At 42.9% G+C, this 20821-nt stretch overlaps 1 protein-coding gene across 2 annotated transcripts in view; it reads right to left on the minus strand.

Moving 5' to 3' along the window:
- LOC124606332 (adenylate cyclase type 2) overlaps nt 1–20821 on the minus strand; it is a 338520-nt gene that overhangs the window by 147209 nt on the left and 170490 nt on the right. For both annotated transcript variants that reach the window (XM_047138315.1, XM_047138314.1), the window contains exon 6: nt 12411–12569. In XM_047138315.1, coding sequence (XP_046994271.1) covers nt 12411–12569 — 159 coding nt within the window. The remainder of the gene's footprint in view (nt 1–12410; nt 12570–20821) is intronic.

The raw sequence follows: 20821 nt of genomic DNA on the forward strand, positions 1-20821 counted from the left end.
AGGAACAAGACATGCCCAAGAAGGTTATAGCCTACAATCGATCAAAACAACAGAGAAGTTTTCGAACATCGAAACTGACATCAAGGCAAGGCGAATTTAATTTTTTGGCCACCTCAAAAACAACCAGAAAAGCGACCGACAAAAAGGATAATACACTACGTAACGTCACTGAAGACATCAACACGCTGGTTGAACGTAATTCGAAAGGACCTCAACAATACAAACTTAAGACCAACCGACGTTTTAGAAAAAGACACCTTCAGACACCAAACAGACAAATGGGAAGTTACAGCAGAGCAACCAAAACAAAAACAGTATAGATCAATGCGGTCGCAAGAACGAAAACAAACCTTCTCGGAAAGAATGAAAGGCTAATGGAACATCAAGAAGAACCTAAAGAAAAGTTAACTGAGTTAAGTTATTTGCTTAACGTCTTCCATTTATTGGGAGAATTCGCTAATAACAATATTAATAATAACTATAATAATATTTTCGTGTGGCTTAACGGCCTGGTGCCTGTCTTTTAAGTGGACGTCACTACGTGGACTTGCAAATCCCTCACGGCCGGTTTAAGGCTGAAGCGACAGAAGCCGCTATATGCAGCGCCGATCACAATTAGTAGCGAAAACTGACACGGGTTAAACAATATGGTGGGAAATGGAGGAAGGGGAGTGGCGGGAGGCTCCAAACGATGCTCCCGAACCGGCCCTGATGTTTCTAAACTTCGCGAGTAATCCTACCGCCGGAAAAGGACCTACAGTTTAACTTGGAATTTGAATCACGTGTCGCTCCTGGCAAATCTTCATGACATTGAGAGTTGAAGACTACGTTAAAGGCACACCATAAATTTTGTGCTCCGGGAGACATTCGATGCCGCGATCTTCAGGTTTCCGAACTCCTACTTCATCACGAGACCACCAGGTTCAATGACGAGGTGATTCAATCATTCCATTATGAGGCTTTTGCTTTAGACACGTTACACAACAGAACCTGTAACCAAACAAAGTGGAGAGAAAAAGAGAGAGAGAGAGAGAGAGAGAGAGATAGAGAGAGAGACAGAGAGAGTGAGAAAAGGGCAGACAGAGAGGCAGACAGAAAGAGTGTGGAGTTATTGCTGTCCCATGACTGTCTGCAACTGAGGCAAGGAAAGTCATGAAATTAGACGTCGGGAGTTGTTTATGAAAACTATACTGTTTACCGCAGGGAGTCGTTTCGATAAACTGTTTACGTACGACCTGGTAGCCCCAGTTCGCAAGATTCAAATACAGAAGTCGACAGCTATTTATGAAAGCATATTGTTCACCGCAGAGTAATGCAAGGTACCTACCCAAAAACCACCAATTATCAACATTCAAGCGTCGTCATCAAAACGCTGCATAGCCAACCACTTCTTCATTGCAGGGAATAAGTGGAAGTCCCTCGATGCCAGGTCGAGACTGTACGGCGGATGAGAAAACAACTCCCACTTAAAAGATTCGAGTACTTCACGAGTGGCATTTGCCGTGTGGGCCCGGGCGTTGTCGTGAATCAGCAAGATCTTTGAGTCCAACTTTCCACTGCGCTTGTTTTGTATTGCTCTTCTGAGGTTGTGCAGAGTTTGGCAATACCTTTGAGAGTTTATTGTAGTGCCTCTTTCCAGGAAATCCGAAAACAACTCCCACTTAAAAGATTCGAGTACTTCACGAGTGGCATTTGCCGTGTGGGCCCGGGCGTTGTCGTGAATCAGCAAGATCTTTGAGTCCAACTTTCCACTGCGCTTGTTTTGTATTGCTCTTCTGAGGTTGTGCAGAGTTTGGCAATACCTTTGAGAGTTTATTGTAGTGCCTCTTTCCAGGAAATCCACAAAAATCACACCTTTTCTATCCCAAAAGAAGAGGTAACCATGTGGTTGAAGGCGCAGGCGGCCGAATTTTACGACGGAGGAATTTCCAAGCTCGTCCATCGCTACGATAAGTGCCTTAATTTAAATGGCAACTATGTAGAAAAGTAGTATTTAAGTGCGGCTTTCATCTGTATACAATAAAAAATTTCCAATGCTTTATTTATTTTTAATTCCAAACGTAATGTACTTTGTGGATAGCCCTCGTAGTTCTCATGTGTTGCAGAAGGGCCGGCCTGAGTGGACGAGCGGTTCTAGGCGCTACAGTCTGGAAACGCGCAACCGCTACGGTCGCAGGTTCGAATCCTGGCTCGGGCATGGATGTGTGTGATGTCCTTAGGTTAGTTACGTTTAAGTACTTTTAAGTTCTAGGGGACTGATGACCTCAGAAGTTAAGTACCATAGTGCTCAGAGCCATTTGAACCACTTTGTCGCAGAAAGGCATTTAATAAGACAGACTGTGTCCAGCGAGTTAGTAAACACCGCTGTTTTACCCGATAACGGACGGGCTGCAGGTCCGGCCGTCTTGTAATTATTGTCACATTGTTTGCTGATTTGCAGTACAGCACTTCAGATTTCTTTTGCAAGGATTAAAAGCTTATTCAACCTAAGGTTTAAGGTCAAAGTAATTTTGCAATTGTTTTCACTTTATTAAAGAAAATTTTGTGGTTAAATTCTTCAATTATCTGGAAAACACAATTTATATATTGTTAAAGAAACAGGTTATGTGAAAAGAATGGGCTCAACAAGTTACAGTTACTATGTTTTCATTCACAGTTACCATGTCACACAGCATACTACATTTAGAGCATTGTATTTAGAGAGCTGGAGCTTAGAACACACGGAAGTTGCACGCTAAAAATCATGTATGACTACATTTAGAGCGTACCATCACGTTTCCGACAGTGATAAGGGTCGGATTGGAGCCTATCGCGATTGCGGTTTATCGTATCGCGACATTGCTGCTCGCGTTGGTCGAGATCCAAAGACTGTTAGCAGAATATGGAATCGGTGGGTTCAGGAGGGTAATATGGAACGCCGTGCTGAATCTCAACGGCTAACAGTCGAGATGACAGGCATCTTATCCGCATGGCTGTAAAGGATCGTGCAGCCACATCTCGATCCCTGAGTCAACAGAACAGTTCGACGACGTTTGCAGCAGCATGGACTATCAGCTCGGAGACCATGGCTGCGGTTACCCTTGATGCTGCATCACAGACAGGAGTGCCTGCGATGCTGTACTCAACGACGAACATGGGTGCACGAATGGCAAAACGTCATTTTTTCGGATGAATCCAGGCTCTGTTTACAGCATCATGATGGTCGCATCCGTGTTTGGCGACATCGCGGTAAACGCACATTGGAAGCGTGTATTCGTCATCGCCATACTGGCGTATCACCGGGCGTTATGGTATGGGGTGGACACGTCTTGGTCACCTCTTGTTCACATTGACGGCACTTTGAACAGTGGACGTTACATTTCAGGTGTTTTACGACCCGTGGCTCTACCCTTCATTCGTTCCCTGCGAAACCATTTTGTCAGCAGGATAATGCACGATCGCATGTTGCAGGTCCTGTACGGACCTTTCTGGATACAGAAAATGTTCGAGTGCTGCCATGGCCAGCACATTCTCCAGATCTCTCGCCAATTGAAAACATCTGGTCAATGGTGGCCGAGCAACTGGCTCGTCACAATACGCCAGTCACCACTCTTGATGAACTGTGGTATCGTGTTGAAGCTGCATGGGCAACTGTACCTGTACACGCCATCCAAGCTCTGTTTGAGTCAATGCCGAGGTGTATCAAAGCCGTTATTACGGCCAGAGATGGTTGTTCTCGGTACTGATTTCTCAGGATCTATGCACCCAAATTGCGTGAAAATGTAATCACATGCCAGTTCTAGTATAATATATTTGTCCAATGAATACCCGTTTATCATCCGAATTTGTTCTTGGTGTAGCAACTTTAATGGTCAGTAGTGTATTAGTAAAGTATTTCATTTACACTGAAAAGTTTTCTGTGGAATTCAGGATGTCTTGATAATTCATTATATTATAGTACGTTTATTTTATTTAATAGAAATAATGTTGTTGTATGAGTATTATGTCATCTTGTCGCCGTTGGAGAAGATATCAAACATAAAGGGATGTAGGTGGTCCGCAATAATGTGCACCCAATCCACAGTAGTCATGCTACACTGTATGTTTCGAGCTCCTGTTCGTCTGAACGGTAGCATGTACTAACATCGACCTAGTTTAACAAGAAACGCGATTCATCCACCCAGGCATCAGGTTTCATTGACACGCTGTCTAATCTCGGCAATCAAGTGTCCACTGCAGTTGCAATTGACGATGACGTCGGGTCAACACCGGAACATGTAGGCGGCGTCTGCTCCAGAGCATGATGTTCAACAATGTACGCTGAACCGTATGGTCCGAAACACTTGAGCCTTTACCAGCGCTGTACTCTGTCATCTTATCTGCCACAGATAGCCTCCTATCTTGCTGTACAGAGCGGTCAAGACTCCATTCTCCACATGTACATCCACAATGATCAGCCAGACCAGTGTGACCACCTACCTAATAGTCGGTATGTCCACGTTTGGCCTGGATAACAGTGGCGACGCTTCATGACATGGAGGCTATATTTATCGCCTAGTTACTCTTTCGTACGTGGCTATAATCCAAATACTTTTAGAATGTCCTTTCTATCTTTTAAATTAATATTAGCCTCAAAATATTTCCGTTTTATCAAACTATTTTCTTGCTTTTGCCAGTCTGCTGCCGAAAAATATGAAGGACAAGGAAAGAACAAGCTCTCTAGCCACTTAGAGTATTCATGATCAGATTAAGATAGTTCTTGGCCTGATTGTGAATAGCCGGTGAGTAACCGTTAATGAAGTGGCAAACTAAACGCACATTGTTCAAACGACTTACGGGAAAGCATTCAGTCAAGTGACACCTTCGACAACCGCTGAGATTTCTGTAGTTGAACGATCTCTAATTTTCAACACTTTGTTAATCTTTGAGTCCACTAGTAGATCAGTGTGTAAATTAAATCAAGAACTCGGAGAGCTTAATTACTCTGATATTATAGTAACCTTTGATGTGGTATCTCTGTTCACTCCCGTTCCTTTGTCTGATTCGTAAAGTTAATTGAGATTAGATTTGGTGTTTAATTAGCTAACCTATTTCGCCATGTATTGACTTCCAATTACTTTTTATTTAATGACCAAGTTCTATGAAGAGACATGGAGCTGAGATAGGAAGCACTCTGTCACTTATTGTTGCTAACATGCTTACGGAGGTTTCGAGGAATGAGCTGTGTAATTAGCGACATCGAAACCTGCACCCTTCTTTACGAGCGGATATGCAGACGAAAGCTTTAAGATTGGCCTTTTGGCTGTGAGAATTTGAACGCTTATTGGAACATCTGAATTTAATCCACCCTAACATTCGCTTCACTATCAAGGTGGAAAATAATTGCATCATTTCCTTCATTAGTCTGCTGGTCAGGAGGAAAGTTGACGATATGTTGGATTTGCCATTTATAGGTTACTCACACTGGGAGATGAAAAAGCTTGCACAGGATAGAGTAGCATGGAGAGCTGCATCAAACCAGTCTCAGGACTGAAGACCACAACAACAAACAACAACACACTGATTTGCATCTTAAGGCTGATAAATGTCACTATTCGATTCAGTGTGAAGTGGCACTATGTACCTTGGTTCATAGGACCCACGTCATCTCAGAACCTGAAACTTTGTCAGTTGAGTTAGCCCACCCCGAAGCCACCTATAGCTATAATGGATATACTGGAAGATACGAGATAATAGGCTGTGCTATCGACGAATGATGAGTAAGGGGAGGGGGTGATGGAAATAACAAAGTTGCACCAAAGACTACGATCCTTTTTGCTTAACGCAGGTAGCATTCCGCGCAAGATTTGTCGTATTCTGCAAAATCACGGTGCGAAGTGTGTTTTCGATCAACATCTAATTTTAGGGCCTTTAAACTCTCTGTAAAGGATGACCTTGATTTACGTAGGCTTGTGCCTACCACATTTCTTGCAGTTTTGACATGTTCTACATTAGTCACATCACCAGAACAGTGAATCAGCGGGGTACTGAGTATAAGCGTCACACACGCCTACAAAACCTGAGAACATTGCCTTGGCACCAGTCATGCTCAGATGTTCTGGCGTGCTGTTCCAGATATTGGGGTGGTTGCTATTGGGGTGGTTTTATTAAGGAAGATTAGATTAAATTAATTAGCTAGAGATTATTGCTTAAGTTCTGCTTGGAATTCTGCTCCGTCTCTGATCAAAGAACATAGTGAAATGTTAGTGCTACTTGCTCATCCACCGGTAATTAATAGCAACTATCGAAAACTTCTGACGTTGGTCGTTTTTAATTGTGTGGTGACGCTGGTTGTTAACGAAGTATTTTTGCGTATGCCGTATTACGGTTCTTGACAGGCGTAGCCGCCCCCCCCCTCCCCCCCCCCCCTTACCAAGCGTTGAAATTGCCTTGCACAGCGCTCTATCGTCCCATTTGTGCTTTGAAAATGTCGAGGTAGTCACCTGTCGAGATATCGTTGGCTAGCGATGAAGTCGCCTGGCTGGATTCCTACAAATTGCATGAACATTCAATACCGCAGAAGAAACCAAAGTTTCACAAATGAACATGACTTATGGTAGTAAACATAACAAGATCAATTTTCCCACAGTCTCCATCAGGTTCATCCCAAAACAACTCAAAGAAAAGCACAAGCGTAATTGTTTGAGAAACTGTCGACAGATTTTGAACCGTCATCCTTATGAAGGTGAGATACACCACGAATAGAACGCAGATCAGGAGATGTGATTTAGAAGTACAGGCAGACAAATGTTTACAATTTTCGAAAAATTGGATAGTTTATTCAAGATAAAGAGCTTCACAAATTGATGCTTTGGTCCACATCTGCCCCGTATGCAAACAGTTATTCGGGCTGACATTCATTGATAGAGTTATTAGATGCCCTTCTGAGGTACAGTGTACCTATTTCGCCCCACGTGGCGGGTTAGATCGTCAGAATCCTGAGCTGGTTCGACGTCCCTGTCCAAAACACTCCAGATGTTCTCAATAAGTCGTTGGCCTGGAATCTCATTTAATGGAGTAGAATTGTCTTCAGTGATGAGTCCCGCTTCGAACTGAGACCCGATGGGGCGAAAGTCGTGTCTACAGACTCTCCGGACGATAGTGGGGTACCAACCTGACTGTCCCGACAAGCAGGAGTGGTGGTCTCGGGTACTGTTTCTTTGGATAGCAGGACGCTTTTGGTTCTCATTCGCTACATCTCTCCAGAGCAGCTGTACGTCGACGATAACGATACTCCTCAGGAGGACATCCAAAAAGTTCATCACTCAATGTCAGGCCGAATAACTTCTGCCTTAAGGGCCAGAGGTGGACCAACACGTTACTGACTTGCTCTATTTGTGGAGATCTTTTTCTTGATGGAATCATCTAATTTTTCTGGAACTGTAATCATTTGTTTGTATGTACATTTAGATCACGTCTTCCGGTTTCCGATTTTTTTTTACTGAATCATCACTGGAAACAATGGTTCATCATTAGATTTTGTTGTTCTGTCGTCACCAGTCGTGAGTGAGGTTACGTTGCTGATGTTCAGATTAAACGACACAGAAAAAAAACATGTGTTCATAAATACATTGTTGTGATACTGAAAATTCTAAAGACCAGATGAAGGTAAACAGCTTTAAAACCAGCAAAGCAACAACACATGTTGAGCAGCAACCTTACTACTGATGACGTCTTTCAAAAACCAAAGGCGGAACGTCTATCGAATGATAAAATTGGTTTTATACAGTTGCACATATACGGACCTAACCTGAAAACTGTCAATATGTAGGGAACTAGATAAGAAACGCCAGAGCGTGGAATGGAAACATGCCGGACTTCTTACCAAAAAGAAAGTCAAGAACCAACCCTCTATGCTAACAGGTTTCTGAGACAGACAAAGGCCAATTCTGCATCATTATCTGGAAAAGGGGTCAACAGTAAATAGCCAACGCCACAGTGATGCGCTTTGCACAGTGTTCAAGTCCGCAAAATTGTGACAAACACCGAGTACTGTTTTCATAGAGGTTACTTTCTTTACATGACAATGCTCGTTCACATTTCGCTCCTCACACCATTCAAACTCTTCAGAACATGCATTTCGAGGTGTTGGGGCATCCTGCATGCAATCACCGTTGGATTTCCAGTTGTTTGCTCCACTTAACAGTTGATTAAGAGGCCGCCGTTACTCCTCCGTTGGAGAGGTGAAGGAAACGACGCATATGCGGCTTGCTGCTCAACATAAAGGGTATTTTTCTGAGGGCAGTAGAAAGCTGTTTCATTGATGGACTAAGTGGATTGATAAGGAGGGTAACTGCTCGTAAATGATCCATTTGCAAATTTGGTGCCGCTTAAATAAATCAGCAGAATGTTGATGAGATTCTTTTTGGTTTATCCTCTTAATTCAATCGGCATGAATGGCAGTTTGTTTTAAACACGGAAAGTGTAAATTAATGCAGACGAGTAGAAAAATTCTGTACTGTTGGAATAAAGTGTTAGTGGAGGGCTGCTTGATACAGGCACGTCGATTAAATGGTTTAAATGGCTCTGAGCACTATGGGACTTAACATCTATAGTCATCAGTCCCCTAGAACTTAGAACTACTTAAACCTAACTAACCTAAGGACATCACACAACACCCAGTCATCACGAGGCAGAGAAGTCGATTAAATGTCCAGGCGTAACGTTGCAAAAGACGTGAACTGGGGCGAGAACGTTAGGTACATTGCAGAATAGGAAAATTATCGACGTCTGTTTTTGGAAGAATTCTAGGAAAACTTAGCTCATCTATAAAGGAAATCGCGTACAGAACACTAATGCGATCCATTCTTGATTACTGCTCGTGTTGGATTCACAGCATGTCGGATTACCGGGAGCAATCGAAGCGGTTCAGAGGCATATGCTTTGTTTGTTACCGGTAGGTTCGATGAGCGCGCGACTGTTACCGAAAATTTCAATGAACTCAAATGGGAACCCCTGGAGGAGAGGAGACGTTCATTTCACTAAACACTTTTGATCGTCTTCATAAAACCGCAATTTGTTGCAGATTGTTACGATTGTAGTGCCGCCAACCCCCATTTTGCGTAAGGACCACATGCACAAGATACGAGATATTAGGGCTCGTGCTGTCCCCATACTTTTACGAACTCCTCAGTGTATGTGTGAAGTGTACATTATGTGAAGTTGTGCTGCGCGGCCGAGCGCGCACAGCGATGACACAAAAACGACTACGTACTCTTCGGAACAATGCTTACTGCAAAGGACGACATGATGAACTTAAGAAATCTTCTTCCGATTACTTATAATGAAAGAAAATGGTACAGTTTATCACATTACGTCCCATGTGGGCGGAGACTCTACTGATTGTGTTAAAGGATACTAAAATTGTGAATTGTAGAAATTCTGAAAATATATAACTATCTACATTGATCACGATACGTTCACTGATTTCCTCTTTATTTTTTCCTGGACCAGGAACTTTGTTGGCGTCAGATACTGGGATGCCTAAAGGCTGACGGATAGACTCCTGCAACGCGGTTCTTACGATTCGGGTAAACTTTTTTTTTAAAAAAAGAATTGCATGTTAATGTACAACATAGTCAGAGTACCCGGTCATCCTACACTCTGAGCTTCGTTATAGCAAGTTGACGAATACTCTGATTCTTAAATCAGACCCAGCATTTCACGGCAGAGACAGTCATTCGACGATAAATGATGTCAGCAAAGTTTTTCAAGTTTCTTTGGCAGATATGTTACGCAATCTTTGCTGGATTACAAGAGCTAATGGTTCAAATGGCTCTGAGCACTATGGGACTCAACTGCTGAGGTCATTAGTCCCCTAGAACTTAGAACTAGTTAAACCTAACTAACCTAAGGACATCACAAACATCCATGCCCGAGGCAGGATTCGAACCTGCGACCGTAGCGGTCTTGCGGTTCCAGACTGCAGCGCCTTTAACCGCACGGCCACTTCGGCCGGCTACAAGAGCTAACGACATTCACATTTGTTGACCTTGAAGACACAGATTCAACTCCAGGTGGACGATGAAAATACTGAATTCCTTTCTGCAAAAAGAGAAATCTAGTCACAGTTAACGAACGTTATTAATTCAATTTGAAGTGCTTCGCGTCTGATAGACTATAAATATGAATGCCAACTCGACCAGTAACCTTTATAGACATTCAATTATTTTTTTAACTTGTCAGCTTGCATTAAAGTAAGTAGATATTGTTTAAATATCCTGAATAGATGCAGTATTGTAATACTTCTGGCTTAGTTGGCCATCATATTAGGCTCCAAGAAGCTGTACCCAAAGCAGTGGAGATGCAAGAAGTATATAGATGACGAAATGTGGTGTGAGGTACCTGTGACAGATGTTAGATTCGGTACCATTCCCGTGAGAAAGACCGCCTGCATAATGCTACTGCTCTATGATTGGATGCTGTGTTCGGAGCGAGGGCGCCAAAACGTTAAAGTATAGTTATTATTATTAGTTAAACTACTCACTGGAATGTCTTCACTTTTTAATATAAATATCTCTCAACAGCTGACTACCAATCAGTCATTTTAGAATTATTGAAAACAATTTAAATAAAAAACAAAAGACTGACGAATTTGCAGACGAAGCACTTCGGGAGCGTTCGGGTCACGCCTTTTCTGGTATGGCGCGCGAAATGTTTCGGGCTGTTGGTCACTTTGGATTAGGCAGTCGAGAAGAACAAACATGTTGTCTGTCGTAGGATGTGTTTTCAATTTTTATTGCAGTTCCTTGGTTCAAATGGCTCTGAGCACTATGGGACTTAACTTCTGAGGTCATCAGTCCCCTAGAACTTAGAACTACTTAAACGTAACTAACCTAAGGACATCACACACATCCATGCCCGAGGCAGGTTTCGAACCTGCGGCCGTAGCGGTCGCGCGGTTCCAGACTGTAGCGCCTAGAACCGTTCAGCCACTCCGGCCGGCTATTTAAGTTCCTGTTGGTCACTCTGGATTAGGCAGTCGAGAAGAACAGACATGTTGTCTAACTTAGGATGTGTTTCCAATTTTTAATTAAGTTCCTGATCGTCACTCTGGATTAGGCAGTCGAGATGCACAGTCATGTTGTCAGTGGCAGGATGTGTTTGCCAGTATTCAGTATTAAAAGATTCACTCCGGTAGTCATGAGGCACAGACACGTGCCACAAATAGTATAAAGATACATTTTAGTAAACATTGTGTTTGATCATGTACTTTGCTGTATCAGAATGTGTTGTGTTAAGACCATGTAGTCTTCTCGTGTGGCTATATTAAAATACGCGAGTGGCATCCCAAAAGTGATACATTATTTCAGAACAGAAGCTCGCTAAAAACCAGTTTCAGCCTCAAGATACAGAACCTACGACCTGCATGCTGTTTTCTGCGCTGGGGACATGAACTTGAAGACAGCAGGTTAGTGAACTATAACAGAACCTTCGTATTCCACACAGTGCAGTGGAAACAACTAAGCGCCTCACGTGTACTGCATGCACAGAACAAATGTGCTCAGTGACGCGTCGTCTGCAGTAATCCAGAGGAGGTAAAGGAGGGTGATCGTTATTAACACCAACAGTGAATTTATTCTTCCTTTCTTGCCGTAGTATGTACAGAAGCACACATAAAGTCATTTCTCCCTCGCTTCATTCACGAGAAGGAGGAAAACGAATAGAAGTGGAGCCGTGCGGGATTAAATGGCTCTGAGCACTATGGGACTTAACTGCTGAGGTCATCATCCCCTAGAACTTAGAACTACTTAAACGCCGGCCGGAGTGGCCATGCGGTTCTAGGCGCTACAGTCTGGAACAGCGCGACCGCTACTGTCGCAGGTTCAAATCCTGCCTCGAGCATGGATGTGTGTGATGTCCTTAGGTTAGTTAGGTTTAAGTAGTTGTAAGTTCTAGGGGACTGATGACCTCAGATGATAAGTCCCATAGTGCTCAGAACCATTTGAACTACTTAAACCTAACTAACCTAAGGAAGTCACACACATCCATGCCCGAGACAGGATTCGAACCTGCGACCGTAGCGGTCGCGCGGTTCCAAACTGTAGCGCCTAGATCCGCTCGGCCACCCCGGCCGGCGCGCGAGATTAGCCGAGCGGTCTCAGGCGCTGCGGTCTAAGGCGCTGGTCCCAGCGGAGTCCTCCCTCGGGCATGGGTGTGTGATTTAGATTAAGTAGTGTGTAAGCTCAGGGACTGATGACCTTAACAGTTAAATTCCATAAGATTTCACACACATTTGAACATTTTTGAATAGAAGTGGGACAAGGTACATTCGGCCATGAGCCCTTGTCGACGTTTATCTTACAAGCTGTTTCCAAGACAGCATCCACTGCGTTCAACCACTAGCAGCAGTGAATGAAACCGCTGAGATGTGTAAGCGTGGCGGTGCTCACCCGGGCCGCCCGCCGGACTCCATGTGGTTGGCCAGCGTGACGTCATCGCTCCAGACGTCGAACTGCCACTTGCGCAGCCCCAGCACGCCGCACAGCACGTTGCCCGTGTGGATGCCGATGCGCATGTCCACGTTGAAGCCGGTCGCCTCGCGGACGAACCTGCCAGCACACACAGACTTGTGTACCACACGTTCCAGGTGAGACTTCTGCCACAGCACGAACAATAAAACACTCAACACCTGCCAATAATTTAACTGTAGTGTGGCCCCCACACGAAGCAAAGTCTCCTGAATGACATCAATCGGTCTTACTGGCCGTTGTTGGTTGGATTTAAACTCCCTTTAACACAAAATCCTAAAAAACTGCACAATTTCGGCTGAGTAGCAATTTTCCAGTGCGTCTGAAACACATACTAGCTTAAACACAGTTAAAATAAAAGTATAAAACGATCGTTATTTTCTGTTTACCAGCCTTCGCAGTCCTGTGACATTTATACAAAATTGGCCATCTGGGAGTAGGATTTGCACACTGAGAATTCTGTACAAATATAATTAAGTATATAGACAGTCCATCCATTACAGGAATTGGGAATTTCGACGATTTTTGCTTGTTACCGACAATGAAACTGGCAAGATATCAGTGCCAGCGATTCTAAGATTTTCGAGAATGTTTTAATTTAAAGTTTGACGCGGATAACAAATAACAAAAGAAAAATTTTTTGCTGTAGTATAATTTCGAATTAGTAATTTTATGATTTTTCCTTTAATTGTACAGTGAAAAACCTTACTTCTTGCCAAATTCCATTATTCTAGAACAAAGATGAAGTACCCTGCTTCCCGAGCGGGAAGGCGTGCCGGTCCCCGGCACGAATCCGCCCGGCGGATTAGTGTCGAGGTCCGGTGTGCCGGCTAGCCTGTGGGTGGTTTTTAAGGAATTTTTCCATCTGCCTCGGCGAATGCGGGCTGATTCCCCTTATTCCGCCTCAGTTACACTATATCGACGATTGCTGCGCAAACACTGACTCCACGTAAGCGTACACCATAATTACTCTACCAGGCAAACATTTGGGGTTACACTCGTCTGCTATGAGACGTTCCTGGGTGGGGGGTCCACTAGCGGCCGAACCGCACAATAACCCTGGGTTCAGTGTGGGGCAGCGGTGGGGTGGGTGGACTTCTGTGGCCTGTTGTGCGGTTGTGAACCACTGAGGGCTACGGCGGGACGAAGCCTCTCCGTCGTTTCTAGGGCCCCTGTTCAATACACAACACACACCCTACTGCTTCTGATAAGTGAATTTTCGAGCATCAAAATGTGTGACATAAATGGATGTATCGCTCGGCTGAAATGGCTTTGAAACGTACATTTATCAACACCGGCAAGGGACTGTAGACCTTAATATGTAACACAAATTTAAACATGATACGCGTACCCGTTCCTGAGAAAAAGTGGTCTTAACAGATGGATTGACAGACAGAAAGATGGTCTGATATCAAATAACAAAAATATTTTATTTTCGCCTAATATAATTACAAATTAACAATTTTCAGATTTTTCCTTCGGTTGTACTGCGAGACCTTGCTTCTTGCCAAATTTTATGATCCTACGTCAGTGGAAAGTACCCTGAGTATAAAAATATGTGACATAAATGGCCATATCTTTTCACTGCATTGACTCAGCAAGTGACGTTTATTATACCGCCAAGGGAGTTTAGACCTTAGTACGTGACATAAATTTCAACTTGAAATTTCTACCAGTTTCTGAGAAAAAGAGGTCTTTAGTGACGAATCAGACAGATTGCCTGATTACCAAAGACAAAAAGATTATATTTTCATATGATAACTTCACAAATTAACAATTTTTCTTTGATCGTGCTGTGAGGCATTGCTTCTTTTTGCCATATTTTATGCTTCTACGTCGTTAGGAAATACCCTAGAGGTTTTGATGAGTTAGTTTTTTAAGTCTCAAAATATGTGACTTAAATGCTCGCGTCTTTTGACTGCATTGACTTAGAAGCTTTCAGGTTCTACACGACCAAAGGAATGTAGAACTCAGTATGTGGCATAAATTTCAACGTGATACGTCCATCCATTCTTGAGAAAAAGGGTTTTTGACAATCGGACAAACAGACACAAACAGACAGACAGACGGACGGACAAAAAAGTAATCCCATGACGGTTCCGTTTTTACCTACCGAGGTCTGGAACCCTAAAAAGAACACGTTTTCTTCCTGAACCGCTGTTAAATGTACACTATCTGATCCAAAGTATCCGGAAACCTATTAGTGGACATTAATATGTGGTGTGTCCAACCTTCGCCTAATGACGGCTTTACCCCAACTGTAGACACTTCCAGTAGGTTGCCTGAATGTCTGAGAGATATGGCAGCCCATTCTCCCTCAGTAGCCGAAACCACAGAAAGTAGTGATGTTGGGCATTGGGGTTTGGGGCAAAGTCGACGTCCTAACTCATCCCAAAGGTGTTCCATTGGATTCGGGTTGGGATTCTGGGCAGGCCAGTCCATTTCAGCTGTGAAATATGTTCATTCCTTCAGAATATAGCATTTTCAGACCGTGTACCTGTAACAGCACGTCCACCGTGGTTCACCGCTGGCGCCACAGATCATTGGATTGCTACAGGGCACAGCGTCATTCATCAGCCCAAATCACTCGAGTTTAGTCATGCATTGTCCAGTGTCGTCGAGCTTTACACCACCTTAAACGTCGCTCTTTACACTACCACAAGTGTCCCGTTTGAAGAGAACGATATCCTTGTGTCACGCATAATCCATATGTAACACTAATGATTATGCACTGAACACTTCACAGTAAGCTATCAGTCGAAAATGACGTAAAGGGCCGAAATCTCGATTGTGAGTAAGAACATTAAATAGCAACAGTTCATCGGAAAATGTGTCAGTTCTAACACAGTTCTTTGTTAAGGGTTGTTGGTCGCCGGCCGTGTTGGCCATGAGGTTCTAGGCGCTCAGTCCGCAACCGCGCGACTGCTTCGGTCGCAAGTTCGAATCCTGCCTCGGGTATGGATGTGTGTGATGTCCTTAGGTTACTTAGGTTTAAGTAGTTCTAAGTTCTAGGGGACTGATGACCACAGATGATAAGTCCCATAGTGCTCAGAGCCACTTGAACCATTTTTTGATTGTTGGTCAAGAAAGCAGCCAGGCACGTTACATTTTAAAAGTATTCGTGGATGATTGCCTTCTCATCAACAATCGTTAACTGAATAATCCACAACGCTAAAGAAGACCCAGCTTGGATAAAACTACAGTCTAACTTTGTTTAGTGGAAAAAATATAAAATTAAAAGAGGAGCTATGTAGGACTACCCATCAAACAGGAATATCTGGTTTACAGTCTAAACTTTCATCTAACCATGCTTTGTTAAAATGTAGCTGATTGGCCCATTATGTAGCAGAATTAAGCACGAGGAAAATTATAATGTCGTAATCAGACAATAAGAGACAGCATCACACAATGAAACATTTTACCGTAATACCTGACTTTAAAGTTAATTATATGGCACCAAGGGTTTTCTTAGTAGTGATGTAACACATCAGTTGCACGTGTAATGCATGGGACTCCACCTCTGAGCGACTCTGAACAGCCAGCTGATCACAGATAAACTTGAGTAGCAAGATAGGCTCTAAGAGTAGGAAAGACAACATTTAAGGAATCTTTGTTCACTATTTTTTTTTTTCCTGTGCTAACCTCTTCATTTCAGAGTAGCACGTGCAACCTACGTCCTCAATTATTTCATTGACGTATTCCAATCTCTGTCTTCCTCTACAGTTTTTGCCCTTTACAACTCCCTCTAGTACCATGGAAGTCATTCCCTCATGTCTTAGCAGATGTCCCATCATCCTGTCCCTTCTCCTTATCAGTGTTTTCCACATATTCCTTTCCGATTCTGCGTAGAACCTCCTCATTCCTTACCTTATCAGTCCACCTAATTTTCAACATTCGTCTGTAGCACCACATCTCAAATGCTTCGATTCTCTTCTGTTGCGGTTTTCCCACAGTCCATGTTTCGCTACCATACAGACGTACATCCTCAGAAATTTCTTCCTCAAATTAAGGCCGGTATTTGATATTAGTAGACTTCTCTTGGCCAGGAATGCCTTTTTTGCCATAGCGAGTCTGCTTTTGATGTCCTCCTTGCTCCGTCCGTCATTGGTTATTTTACTGCCTAGGTAGCAGAATTCCTTAACTTCATTGACTTCGTGACCATCAATCCTGATGTTAAGTTTCTCGCTGTTCTCATTTCTACTACTTCTCATTACCTTCGTCTTTCTCCGATTTACTCTCAAACCATACTGTGTACTCATTAGACTGTTCATTCCGTTCATCTAATTCTTCTTCACTTTCACTCAGGATAGCAATGTCATCAGCGAATCGTATCATTGATATCCTTTCACCTTGTATTTTAATTCCACTCCTGAACCTTTCTTTTATTTCCATCATTGCTTCCTCGATGTACAGATTGAGGAGTAGGGGCGAAAGACTACAGCCTTGTCTTACACCCTTCTTAATACGAGCACTTCGTTCTTGATCGTCCACTCTTATTATTCCCTCTTGGTTGTTGTACATATTGTATATGACTCGTCTCTCCCTATAGCTTACCCCTACTTTTTTCAGAATCTCGAACAGCTTGCACCATTTTATATTGTCGAACGCTTTTTCCAGGTCGACAAATCCTACGAAAGTGTCTTGATTTTTCTTTAGCCTTGCTTCCATTATTAGCCGTAACGTCAGAATTGCCTCTCTCGTGCCTTTACTTTTCCTAAAGCCAAACTGATCGTCACCTAGCGCATTCTCAATTTTCTTTTCCATTCTTCTGTATATTATTCTTGTAAGCAGCTTCGATACATGAGCTGTTAAGCTGATTGTGCGATAATTCTCGCACTTGTCAGCTCTTGCCGTCTTCGGAATTGTGTGGATGATGCTTTTCCGAAAGTCAGATGGTATATCGCCAGATTCATATATTCTACACACCAACGTGAATAGTCGTTTTGTTGCCACTTACCCCAATGATTTTAGAAATTCTGATGGGATGTTATCTATCCCTTCTGCCTTATTTGACCGTAAGTCCTCCAAAGCTCTTTTAAATTCCGATTCTAATACTGGATCCCCTATCTCTTCTAAATCGACTCCTGTTTCTTCTTCTATCACATCAGACAATTCTTCACCCTCATAGAGGCTTTCAATGTATTCTTTCCACCTATGTGCTCTCTCCTCTGCATTTAACAGTGGAATTCCCGTTGCACTCTTAATGTTACCACCGTTGCTTTTAATGTCACCAAAGGTTGTTTTCACTTTCCTGTATGCTGAGTCTGTCCTTCCGACAATCATATCTTTTTCGGTGTCTTCACATATTTCCTGGAGCCATTTCGTCTTAGCTTCCCTGCACTTCCTATTTATTTCATTCCTCAGCGACTTGTATTTCTGTATTCCTGATTTTCCCGGAACATGTTTGTACTTCCTCCTTTCATCAATCAACTGAAGTATTTCATCTGTTACCCATGGTTTCTTCGCAGCTACCTTCTTTGTACCTATGTTTTCCTTCCCAACTTCTGTGATGGCCCTTTTTAGAGATGTCCATTCCTCTTCAACTGTACTGCCTACTGCGCTATTCCTTATTGCTGTATCTATAGCGTTAGAGAACTTCAAACGTATCTCGTCATTCCTTAGTACTTCCGTATCCCACTTCTTTGCGTATTGATTCTTCCTCACTAATGTCTTGAACTTCTGCCTACTCTTCATCACTACTATATTGTGATCTGAGTCTATATCTGCTCCTGGGTACGCCTTACAATCCAGTACCTGATTTCGGAATCTCAGTCTGACCATGATGTAATCTAATTGAAATCTTCCCGTATCTCCCGGCCTTTTCCAAGTATACCTCCTCCTCTTGTGATTCTCGAATAGGGTATTCGCTATTACTGGCTGAAACTTGTTACAGAACTCAATTAGTCTTTCTCCTCTTTCATTCCTTCTCCCAAGCCCATATTCTCCTGTAACCTTTTCTTCTACTCCTTCCCCTACAACTGCATTCCAGTCGCCCATGACTATTAGATTTTCGTCCCCCTTTACATACTGCATTACCCTTTCAATATCCTCATACATTTTCTCTATCTGTTCATCTTCAGCTTGCGACGTCGGCATGTATACCTGAACTATCGTTGTCGGTGTTGGTCTGCTGTCGATTCTGATTAGAACAACCCGGTCACTGAACTGTTCACAGTAACACACCCTCTGCCCTACCTTCCTATTCATAACGAATCCTACACCTGTTATACCATTTTCTGCTGCTGTTGATATTACCCGATACTCATCTGACCAAAATTCCCTGTCTTCCTTCCACTCCACTTCACTGGCCGCTACTATATGTAGATTGAGCCTTTGCATTTCCCTTTTCAGATTTTCTAGTTTCCCTACCACGTTCAAGCTTCTGACATTCCACGCCCCGACTCGTAGAACGTTATCCTTTCGTTGATTATTCAATCTTTTTCTCATGGTAACCTGCCCCTTGGCAGTCCCCTCCCGGAGATCCGAATGGGGGACTATTCCGGAATCTTTTGCCAATGGAGAGATCATCATGACACTTCTTCAATTACAGGACACATGTCCTGTGGATAGACGTTACGTGACTTTAATGCAGTGGTTTCCATTGCCTTCTGCATCCTCATGTCGTTGATCATTGCTGATTCTTCCGCCTTTAGGGGCAATTTCCCACCCCTACGAAAGTGATATGATGGATGTATGAATGCCGGCTGGAGTGGCCGTGCGGTTCTAGGCGCCACAGTCTGGAGCCGAGCAACCACTACGGTCGCAGGTTCGAATCCTGCCTCGGGTATGGATGTGTGTGGTGTCCTTAGGTTAGTTAGGTTGAATTAGTTCTAAGTTCTAGGCGACTGATGACCTCAGAAGTTAAGTCGCATAGTGCTCAGAGCCATTCGAACCATTTTTTGATGAATGAATGACAGGAAGGAGAAAGATTCAGAAGTGTATACAAGGTTCTCAGGCTCAGCACCACCTGATGATGGCGGAACGGTTATCCGCCGAAATATCGTGGAACTTCGACGAACGGATCCGGCTGGACACCCGAGAACCTTGGATACAGCACATTCGCCCGGAAAGCCTGAGATCTCATGGATTCAGAAGTCTTTCTCACGTATGGAGCAGCAGCAGCTGTAATTTTCGTAATGGAATTAATTTAGGAAGTGTACTTGTAGTGAAGTGTGAGGTACAATATGCTGTAAATACAACAATTTTTATTATGATAGTTCTCAATGAAGTGGAATTACGTCATTCCTGAATAACGAAATAAGTGTGCATTTTAAAATAATAGAAGTGTATCAGAAAAAAGACTTTGGTTAAGACAGAAAGAGACGGACGGTCATGTGTAATTTCACCGCATACGGAGGCAATCCAAGGCATTTCAACAATGTATGAGTTGACGAATGCTTTTACTGTAACTCGAATATGACCGTTTGACGAGTTTTAATGCGCAGAAGATATTTTCCCATTCAATTTTTATTCTTTCCACTATAAAACCAATGGTTTATTCTATATTTCAAATATATTACACGTAGTACGAATGTAAGACAACTGAATGTTGCTGTACAGACGGAAATCGCTGTAGTTGCGGTTCGAGAATAGAAGGATGTCTTAATCCAAGTTATGGCAACTAGCGTAACTTACTGTTGTCGCTCAAAAACCAAGACTTAACATTTTGCAGTATATTTTATCTGTGGTTCTGCCAGATGGATAATGCAGAAGATAAAAAAAAGGAACTACTGGCAGCATGTATAGTGTAGCGTATAGAAAAAAGTGTAATTGCACCGTCGTGTATCGAAGGCGAAATAAAAAAAAAATGCAATCAGCTGGCGACGAATGGCTCATTTACCCCTGCCACATACAAGTTTTTCAAAGCAGTACAGAAACTGGTTAAATTAGCTTAATACAACTGTTAAAGCTGGACTGCAAATAAGGCAAACTTTAATATCTTATCCCAGGCATTCGATTTTTCTGTCGTGTTTACTGGGAAACGCTTGACTATTGTATCAACTTTGGTAGGACTACCGTGGTGGAAGGTACTGGTTTTTAACATGTACGTACTACGAAGTAAAAGAATTATTAACAAGAACACTCAGCTACAAGAGCTGGTTTACAGTCGCCAAAGAATATGGCAGCTTAACAGCCAGATATATTTACGCGAATTAGGGTGATAAGACAAATAAATCCCTCTCTCCAAGGGGCACTAAGGATATTTAAAAAGCTGTAGCAAATATCTCTTAATTTGTCTTAGAACCAATTTTTAAAAGGTAACTCCTTAAGAACATGGATTACATTACATACCAGCATTATAGATTATGTAGAGAAATAATTGCTAATAAAAA

Source organism: Schistocerca americana, chromosome 3, assembly GCF_021461395.2.
Source record: "Schistocerca americana isolate TAMUIC-IGC-003095 chromosome 3, iqSchAmer2.1, whole genome shotgun sequence".
Lineage (NCBI taxonomy): Eukaryota > Metazoa > Arthropoda > Insecta > Orthoptera > Acrididae > Schistocerca > Schistocerca americana.